This window comes from Pocillopora verrucosa, chromosome 10 (assembly GCF_036669915.1).
Source record: "Pocillopora verrucosa isolate sample1 chromosome 10, ASM3666991v2, whole genome shotgun sequence".
Taxonomy (NCBI): domain Eukaryota; kingdom Metazoa; phylum Cnidaria; class Anthozoa; order Scleractinia; family Pocilloporidae; genus Pocillopora; species Pocillopora verrucosa.
The window spans coordinates 937,691-948,253 of NC_089321.1; the positions used below are offsets into that span (position 1 = coordinate 937,691).

The window sequence follows — 10,563 nt, forward strand, 5'->3', positions numbered from 1 at the left end:
GGTGTTTACAGTAATAAACATCTTGTTGATTTCTTTATCATCGGCAAACTCGAGAGCGTAATTGTCTCTGATCAAACGTTTGACCGACATCTATCCTGAACCTAAGGGTTTCGCATTGCGGAAATCCGCCGATATGATTGGTTTAAATCTTTTTGAATGGCCTTTGTATTAGTTAAACCAATAAAGTTATGCGGTAACCTGTCAGAGCTTTCGCAATCTTGAAGAAAACCCGATTTCCTTTGACGGTGATGACCCACGCTCTCCTGCGGTTGAGAAAACTGATACTCGTGTTTCTAAATCATAAGGAATGCATTCGCAGAATCTTTATTGTCTTGTGAATTTTCGTGACAGTGAGAAAATTGCCGCGCGTCCTAAGAGTGGCTCTTTCGGACGTCTTTCCCCTCGCCCAATTGATTTTACGCGGTTAGCAAGAGCACATTCGTCCGACAATATTCTAATTTGGGACAGTTTGATTGATTTGTCCGCCAAGTATTCTTAGAAACTGTCTGCGTTTTTCCAGGTGAGCACTGCCATTGTTTCCTTGCTTGATCACTGTGAGTATGTTTCTATTGTAGCTGTAGTTGTATCATTCCCACTCTTGCTAAATATGTAAGTAAATTTTCCTGTACAGTTTCTTTGTGTATTTTTTTCAGGCTGCTTTAACTGTTCTGGCGTCAACAGTTACCATGACGTGAGGGCAGTGGATTCGTAAGGCTAAAAAGAGCAGAGGTTTTATCGCGAAAGAGACGGCACTCATTTACATGCGGAATATCAAGGAATCGTGGAAAGCATGAACTTTACGCGTGCGATGCGCTAACTCGTTTTGGGCTTCGCGCCGCATCCCACTTTGCGAGTTATTCGAGAACGAGACATTTCGTCCGAGACCCACGCAACGCCTGTCGCGTCCTTAACAGATACTGAACTTGAATTGATTTCTTTCCGAAAAGAAAGCTTTTGTTTGAAAAATTTATGCCATTTTTGAAGGATTGTTTTGGCTTCATTTGAAAAAGCATGGATGAGTCCAAACCGGAGATAGATTCCGTTCATCGGGCTCATGATCAGGAAACCCAAACAACGTTTGATGTGAACCACAGGGAACCAACTAATAATAGGACTACCTCTATTGAGAGCAGAAGACCGCATGGCTATCCACCATACAACCACAGGCACACACAGTCATGGAGTGCAGGCCACCCTTATCATGCAGCACCATATCCTGAGTACTACCCATATGACATGCACTATCCACCCCCTCATCATCCACCTCCCTCTATGCCAGCTCCACCTCATGCAAACCACTACTACCCAGGACGAACACCTCACTGGCATAGCCATCCTCCAAGCCCTGTGTTACCATCACATCTATCTCCCATTCCCCATCCCCATTCACCTTACCGCCCTTATCATTACCATCACCCAGATGCATTTTATCCAAATCCTCCTTCCATGCATGGAGTTGCACCTCCACTAAGCAGTTCCCGTGAGAGAAGACACACTGACTCTGATATTGCCCGCCCCAAAGCAGAATGGCCCCCTGGTTATCAGCCTTTTGTTAAACCTGTGATACCATCGGACTATCTGGCAAATCTGCACAGAAATCCAGCATCTGAGTATGGAGGGCCACCATCCACTGCGACATCTCTACGGTCTACAGTTATTGACCTGCCACATTCCAGCTTTCCAAGCCCAAGGCTGTCAGCAAAACTTAGTCGGAAACGGGCACATTCCAACACCCCATCATCTGTTGAATCTATTGACTTGAACGCATTAATTCGAGGCTCACCAGATTCCTTATCAGGGTATCTTGGTCCAGCAAGGGTGTCTTCAGCAGGTTCCTTTGGTCACTTGAGTCCCATTGGTTTTTGCACCTCTCCTGGATCTCACCAAGCTAGTTGTTATCCTGTTGCAAGAACTGTGTTCATCACACCCCCACCTATTGCCACTCCTCGAATACCAACACCATCTTCAACAAGTCGAGATGCACTGCCCAGCTCAACAACTGGAGCTGAAGGAACCAAGGAAGAAATGTCTGAAAGCATGAGTTGTGCTGAGTCATCACAGGTGTCTAGGGCTAAAGAACCACAGGGCACCTCCTGCAAGGAGGAAAGTATGGATGTTTGTCCTCTTGACTCTACAACATCACCTGGTGCTTCAGAAGTGAAGGTAGGGTATAGTTTGGTATTAATGTTAATAATAATCTCTTTTTACACCACAGCTGGACAATGTAACCTCCTCCCTGGTAGTCCTCTCTCCTAAGTCAGAAAGTTTTGTTTTCATGTTTCATTAAAGCCACCACTTTTCTCCTTTATTTACTGATTCTTTCATACATGTATCCATTTATTCATTTTTTTTCTCTTATAAATGTAACCTGTCAATGTGTACTTGCATGTTAGTTACAAGCATGGCAATTATTTGCATTAACTAGGAAATATCTTTTTGCAGTGTTCACTTCTTAATAGCTTTAGGTGAATGACAAGCTTTTTTTGATAGAAGAAGAATCTTAACCTAGGACAGCAGATTTATTTCATAAATAAGTTACAGCTGTGGCTCTTAATTTGTGAGATGTATTTCATATGGACTCCGATTTTCACAAACCAACTATGACTTATCAATTATGGGATGAATCAGTCAAACAAGGCAATACAGAATTAATCCAACCATATTCTCATCTTTCTGTATCTAAGATGAGGCTACATTTGGAAAAAAAAATTTTCTTCTTGGTTATAATTACCATCTTATTATATGTTTTGAATACATTCTACATGTAGAATTCCCTTGCCACCACAATAACATATGTTGTTGGGTGGTTTTTAAAGAGTAAACAGTGAATTGTGTCAAATATTGTCCTGTTTGCTAATTTTTAAAGCAGCAGAACAGTAACAGTCTAGAAGATATCATGAATATTTACAAGGCCAAACCAACAGGGAATATAAATCACTTGAACAGAAACAAAGTTATGTTCAAATTCTAAACATTTCTCTCAAAGGGTGTGAATTTTTGGTTGAGAGACTGTTGTTTTTGCCAACTTCAATTGCAAATTGCATTTGGCTGTAAATGAACCGTGATATATAGTTTTTTAAACTTTCAGATTAAGAATTTTTTATTTTGTATGATCATAGGCTGAAAAATACTTTGCCTCGATGCTAGTGCTCAAAGATCACAAATTTACAATAAGATAATCAGGACATAGTTAAGATGTTTGTGGTTGAAATAATTGAGTTTATCCCTTCTGCTTTAACCTTTAGCTTTGTCATCCAACTGTGCTACCCACAGACTTTGAATCACATGTGAACACATGCAGTAGCAAATTGTTTTTCCTTCTCTTCCTGTCTGCGTGAATCAGTGTAGTGTATCAGTAGTGATAACCAAAATAAGTACAGTTTATTTATTCAAATGAATAAGCTTATCGTGACAGTTTTTCAAATTTCCAATTTTTGATTGACATACCGGATAACAACAAGTTTTCTTTTTCTGTTATGTTAAACAATGTATTTCATGGATGGTATCATGTCTTTCTTTTAGTTTATACGGCAGGTAAATTTGCAGACATGTGATGATGCAAATCTTAATATTTGGGCAGACTGTGATTTCAATAAGGATTACTTAGTCTGCAGATAATCATCAAAATAAAGTCAATGTACATGTTGCTTTTAGGCCAATAGTTCTTTTTATTGGTCACAACCACAGGCGGCAAGAACAATTCTTATCTATGACATGGTTTGACAGGTCATCAAACCCTACTTATCAGGGGGCATTAATAATTGCTTCTCAATATGTGCCTTCCAGATGAATTTTCAATTTTCCTTTAGTGGGAAGGATGGTAAGGATCTTGTAAAAGAAATGAAATCTTATGTCTGTGTTAGCTGTAGGATGGACTGTCATCTCTGTGATCCTCCCTGCAGATTTTGTGGCAAAAACTGCGCTGATAACCTTTGCCAAAGCCAATTAAAAAACCTAAGCCCTTTTGTTGTATTTGCTGTTATGGAGAAACCACTAGCAGACAACTAAAAAGATTAAGAGAACTGTGGGAACAAGACATGTTCGTCTTGTGGTTTTAAAAGATAATAAGGCATCATTGTATTATGCATTGGCTAGCCGTCAAGAATGCTCTTCAGTGTTGATCCACAGGAAAACAAAAGCAAAACCTACCAAAGATACATAACTGAACAAAAAATTCCTGATACAATTAAACAAAAAAGAAGAGCTGTAAAGTTAAAAATGCAACCTGCTCATGTAATCCAACTGATTTTCTGACCTGTTTGACTGTTCAATTTAATCCTGTTGTGACAATTTCTATTTCGAACTATGTCAATATTTTGATTTTTTAGATTTTGACAATTGGACCATCCTCCCACATTGTTTTGTTTAAAGACTGATTCAGTGTGATTTGTCTCAGACTACTTTTTTTTTTGTTGTGCTCAAATTGAAGAACATAATTTCTGAAAAAATATGGCTTCATTAAATCTGTAGCTGTATCTTGCGCATGAGATAGTTAATGTGGAACCCAAGGTCTTGAAAGCATAAATCTTGTATTATTTCCATTCCATATATCTTTGTGTGGCTCTAATTCCATCATTTATTGTCTTATTTTCAAATAGGCTGATTGTTTTATCCATGAGGAGTTTTTGTCACCAAGAATATTCAACTTAACAATTGGTTCATATGTCAGCATGCGTTCATAGAGATATGAAGCACGTAGGAAGTTTGGAGAGCATGAAAGATGTGTAAGAGTTGCTTGAGGCATAGCTGAGAGCAACTCTAGCTTCTTGAGTGCCCTCCAAAGTTCCCAAGTGCTTCATATCTCCAGGAAGTTTGGAGAGCATGAAAGATGCGTAAGAGTTGCTCGAGGCGTAGCTGAGAGCAACTCTAGCTTTTTGAGTGCCCTCCAAACTTCCCAAGTGCTTCATATCTTGATGAACACACAGCTGACATATGAACCAATTGTTTTATAACATTTTCAACCTGATTGTTTAAATGTTGTAAAAGGGTTAATATTCCCTCTGCTACGCTTCAGTTTCAGGAAAACATTTCGCTCAAAACTGACAGGTGAATTCATGTTTGTAAATGAACTTTATTTTCTGATTGAATACAAAATTCTTTTATCCAAAGAAAAACAAAGATGCTGTTTCATCGGCTAATTCACAACAGGCCACATCCTAGCTTCGTGTGACAGAAAGTCTGACTTACAAACAAATCTAGGAAGGCATTGCAAGGTTCCTAAAGATTTTCACATTATCGACACAAAAGAATATTTCAAACATACTTTTATGGTATAAATATTCAGAAACATATAAGTCTCAACCAGTTTTTTAATAGAGAAATCCTAAAGTAAAAAAATCACAGAGAGAATTTTTTTCTTGAGGGATTTGTTTGCTGACGTCATGAGTGTGCACAATAGGAATATGAAGCATGCTCATGCAATTGAATTTGATTGGACAAATTTACTAGCTATGTTATAAAATTATTTGCTATAGACAAAGTGAATATTGTTTGATAATCCTCCCAACTACAATGGATAGTATCTAACAGAATTCATTGAGCCTGAGATGATTACTGGTAATTGTTTAGTTATTGTTCTGGTGATTATCAGACTATAAGATTCACTCTAATTAATGTGGTGTATGACGCAAGTCTTCATGCTGTTGCTTGTCAGCCTCATTTTCATGTTTCACAGCTGTCAACATATTGTGTAAAAATAAACCTTTGTTGAGTTTTTCTTTGCGCCTGAAGTCTATTCTGATGCTATACGCCACAGTGGCAACAAGGATGGGATAAATAACCTGGAATGGAGACCAGTTAATCTATCTTAGATTTTGAGAGAAGCGTAGGAGAAGTTAATGGGCGTAGCTTGGTTGCCACTGGTCAGGGAATGATCAGATACTGCAAGGATTAGATGTTGAAAAAAGGGTCCAGGAAGAAAGGAATACAACAGATCATGGTGTAGCAAGGATTACAAGTTCATAAGGTCAAGAGAGCAGACTCATGTCATACACCACAATCAAAAGCTCATAAGCAAGTCTTTCTTAAATTTCATACTGTATTCAATCCCAGCTGTATGCAATTCCAACTCGACTGCTATCTTACAGAAGCATGGGGATTGATAGGTAGATGACACAGTCATTCTATGAACTGCATGTTACAGAAGCAGAAACTGTATAAAAGGAGATAATTTATAATGGTCATGTTAATATAATTTGCATGAAAGAGTTTTAACAGGCTGAAAATGTCCACCAAGAAGGCAAGTTCAATCAATTCACACTGATAAGTTAAATGCCCTTGCTATCATCAGCTGTGAACATTTAAGTGTTCTGCAACAGATTACACTCTCTATTGGTTTACCATCCTAATAACCCACTTAGGTTATTGGAGAACATGAGAAGACGTTGTGAATCACCAGCTTGAAATGAGTGATTTACAAATTTTTAGGGGTTCTGCCAGCATCCCAAGAGGGTTGCTTCAAACCATCAAAACCTTAGAGGGGGCTCTCTGTTGTTTTAATACAATAAACTTAAAAAGGAAAAATTTTCTATAAAGCATAGGTTTTTCAGAATTCAGGGTATTTGTATGTAGTATCTCAGATGTTTTATGTAGCAAGATATGATGCAATCCTAAACCAATCAGAGAGCACACATTTACACATTCAGCTGACCAATTCTACTTTAAGCTTTTGGTAAGATCCCAATGCTTGATCAGTTAGATCAATTCATACTTCCCACATTTTTTGTGAAAGCTAGACAACTGGAATATGTGTATCTTTGGGCTCAGTGATAAGCAGTCTAGGTTAATCATAAATGTACAAATTCAGGCTGTAGTAATTTCTATAACCTTATCCAGTACTCCTTGGCATGCACAGAGTTGCAATATTTGAAATTTGTATCTAATTAAATTGCAATGTGATCCCTCATGTAGTCCTGGGAAAAAACAAAACATATCAAATAAAATTGCTGTAAGAGCAGAGAATGAAAGATGAATCTTTAAAGAGTTATCCAACAGTCAGTTCAATTTTGCAGTTAATGTGGACACAGCTCTTCATGTAATTTTTACCTTTGATAATGTGCATACAACAGGGGTTAATTGAGGGATCCATTGTGGAAATGTAAAGTTGTACAATCAGGGAACAAAGAGTTTGAGACATATCACAATTTTCCTGTAACCAGAATGAAATTCTGTATGCACTGAGGTCCTCCTCTCTTATTCTCAGACTTTGTGTGTGGGCCACTTTAACCCTTTAACTCCCATGAGTGAGGAAGACAGAATTTCTTCTTACAATATCAAGCAGACAAGTGATGAGAATAGAGAAAATATTAATTTGGGGATTCTTAGTTGATCCAATACCAAATTCTCCAAACTAACATCACAAGAACTATATGGCAGACAATAAGAAGGGTTACTAATGAGATCTTGGGAGTTAACCTTGACCACTTTTTACATAACAGCAGGAAGGCTCAGACAATGAAGGAGAAGAGAATCAAGGAGAGCAGGATCAAGAGCGAGATTGACTTGCCATTGGAAGGAATGTCAAAAGCTGTTTGAAACACAGGATGATCTGGTCAAACATGTCAACACTGACCACATCAAGAAAGATCGCAAGGACTTTACTTGCTACTGGGATGGCTGCACCAGAGAGAAGAAACCCTTTAAAGCCCAGTACATGTTGGTGGTACACATGCGACGTCACACAGGGGAGAAGCCACATAAATGCACTGTAAGTCTAAACAGAGATTCTATCCCAAAACTGTTGTCTACACTAAGTGCTGCATGAATTGATATATAACAGTGTGCCACAAGGCCCACTTGCACACCTACATTTCAGCAAATTAGTTTTAACTGGTGCCAATTCGAGTTTATGTGGAAAATTTCATCTTAATTGACCACCGTTTGTCTGTAGGGTAAGGTCAGACAACATTTACCCTATTTTCCACCAATTCCCCTTGATTCCACGTCTGTGAAATTCTTCTTATTCTGTCTTACTTCTGATGATGATGATTATTCTTATTCTGTCTTACTGCATTTAATTACACTGTTTAATGATCTTGTAGGCTTTATACAGTCTACAATTAAACCAGAATGGCACAGTGTTCAAGCAGTAAGAGGAACAACTTCTCATGCACACACCCTCCTAATCACTAATAGTTTTCTCACCCAAAACCAGACTGGACATTTGGTCAACAGTCCACTTTGCTATCAACTGTAAGTTGTACGAAGTGGCTGTCCAATGAGGAGATGACTGAAATAACTGTCCACTTCCCTTTCACTTCAAAGATCTTGATATTCCTTCTCTTTCCTGTCAGCCATACATTTCTTAAAATATTAGTTCTAAAAAAACTGCTGTGCAATCATTCAACCTTCCATATAGGAAGTTGATGTTTTTCTCTGTTCTGATCACCTTTCACTCGATTGTGCATTGATATGAAGGAGTAATTACTTTGTGGTCATTCAAAGTACCAAAGGAAAAATTGCTCTATAAAATGTATGTAATGGGCTCACTATTGTTAGAAATATTCTATGTCAAAGTAACAGGTCTTGAAACAATCCTATTCTCTCTTTAGTATGAAGGCTGCAACAAGGCTTACTCCAGACTTGAGAATCTCAAAACTCACCTCCGTTCACATACTGGGGAGAGGCCATATGTTTGTGAAGTGGAAGGGTGCAATAAAGCTTTCTCTAATGCTTCTGACAGAGCCAAGCATCAAAACAGGACACATTCTTCTGTGGTAAGCAGACCCTATACACTTTAAAAATGATTTATAGCACTTTTTTAACCTCAATCATTACTCAGAAATTCACAAATTTATCATGACATGGACTTACTTAGATGAAAAAAATAACATGCATGTACTTGCTATATAGAAACCTTATGTCTGTAAAGTACCAGGCTGCCCAAAGAGGTACACAGATCCCAGCTCACTGAGGAAAATACAAAAACTGTCCATGGAGAACAAGGAATTAAGAGGGTAAATATGAGAAGTCTATTAATTGCAAGTGACAACCTCTTGTGAACTTTCTGAAATCTAAATCAAAGCACTGCAAGAACTCAAGTCAGGTCAAAATTTCCGAAGGGGACCTTTATCTTTTGTGAATTGTATACCTGCTGGTACAATAATTTAGGTCAGGTGCTGGTTAGTATCACTCTTATCTGTTCTAAAAGTCACTATTTTATTATCTGTAAGAAGAATTTCTGATCAACCATATGCTTATTAAATGCAATCTTTGTTGGCAACACCCTCCTTCTTTCAATCTAAACAATAAAAAATGGACTTGGTAAATTTCTGTGCAAAACAGTGTCTCCAGAGCATACCTGGGATTGCATATAGCATGGACTGTAAAAAAAAGGATTAACTGCTGAATCTTAAATGAATGTAACTATAACAGTCTGAGACTTATTTTGAACATCTTGTAACATCAATGTACTTATCATTATGTTTCCTTTCTTTTTGTAACAACAGCTAAAAGCGGAAGGCAGTAGAGAAAAGCCACAACCCAATTCTGACAAAAAAGGGAATTTATCTTCTGACAAAGGCCAAGGCTCCAACACTTCTAGCAGTGGTACACAAGCATCACAGCCAATGAGCAATCATGTCGAAGAACATGTCACCTGGACAAGATGGATCAAGTAGTGCAGGTAGTGTGATTCAAGCTGGAAGCTGCTCCCAAACAATTGTAGGCAGTAGCTTTGATGGGGATGTTGTCTCTTCAAGCTGTGAGAGAACCCCAGGAGGCCTTGACATTCCATCTAGCCGGGAGAGTCCAAGAAACATGGGCAATTCCATGTTGGGGTGTCGCCAAGAAGTCCTCCATTGTAAGCCAACTTCCAGATATCATAGAAGGAGACTGGGAACCTGGAGAGAACGGTGCTGTGACTACTGCACAAGAGGTCAGACCGCCAGCACCGAGTGTCAATCTTCCAAAAATCGATGTTCACAAAAGGGACGTTGCCCAGTGGGTGAGTGATGTTCACCGCAGGATGAGCCAAACATCACGGAGATCAAGTGATGGCAGCCATTTATCTGTGGAGCTTGGTGATGCAAGCAGAAGGTCTAGCCAAGAAAGTGGTTGGTCTTCTTATGGCAGTCATCGATCTAGCCTGGCTAGCCCCTTTCCAACCACAAATATTCAACCTCAAGAGGTTATACCGCACTATCCAAGTGGGTGTCCTCCACCCGTACCTACTGGTATGACTCCTCTTCATTGCAGACCAAATTTACATCCTTTTGATAGTAGTGATGACACTCTTCGTCGAACCAGTGAGACAAGCACTTGCAGCAATCAAAGTGCACCGTACAACAGACTGAGCCGTAACAGTATGTGATTCTGGAAGTCAGTCAAACTGAGCAGTTATTCGTAGTCCCATTGTCCACAAGATCCCACACCCTCTCACTTACTCCCACAAGAAATAACTGCAACAATGCTGCAAAACAGAAGAAAAAAGTGAAAATGTGGATATGCGAGGCAGATAGTTCTGGGGGTTACTTGCCCCAAAATGGCAAAAATAAAGTGAGCTGCGCCGTAGTAGTGAACCAATCAGGCAATCAAGAGCACATAAGAGTAGGCCGGAGCTCTAAA

At 38.9% G+C, this 10,563-nt stretch overlaps 2 protein-coding genes across 2 annotated transcripts; both read left to right on the forward strand.

Annotated features, from left to right (window-relative positions):
- Window positions 1-249: 249 nt before the first annotated feature.
- Window positions 250-9,586, forward strand: LOC131800078 (zinc finger protein GLI1). The gene is given in 7 exon segments (XM_059117754.2): window positions 250-520; window positions 654-2,163; window positions 7,437-7,484; window positions 7,487-7,705; window positions 8,550-8,714; window positions 8,851-8,954; window positions 9,447-9,586. Coding segments are annotated over 6 exon segments (1,692 nt in total). The 5' UTR covers window positions 250-520; window positions 654-1,011; the 3' UTR covers window positions 9,451-9,586.
- Window positions 9,587-9,676: 90 nt separating this feature from the next.
- LOC136283931 (uncharacterized) lies at window positions 9,677-10,397 on the forward strand. Its single transcript, XM_066173504.1, is given in 2 exon segments — window positions 9,677-10,312; window positions 10,314-10,397. Coding segments are annotated over 2 exon segments (720 nt in total).
- The last annotated feature ends 166 nt before the right edge of the window (window positions 10,398-10,563 follow it).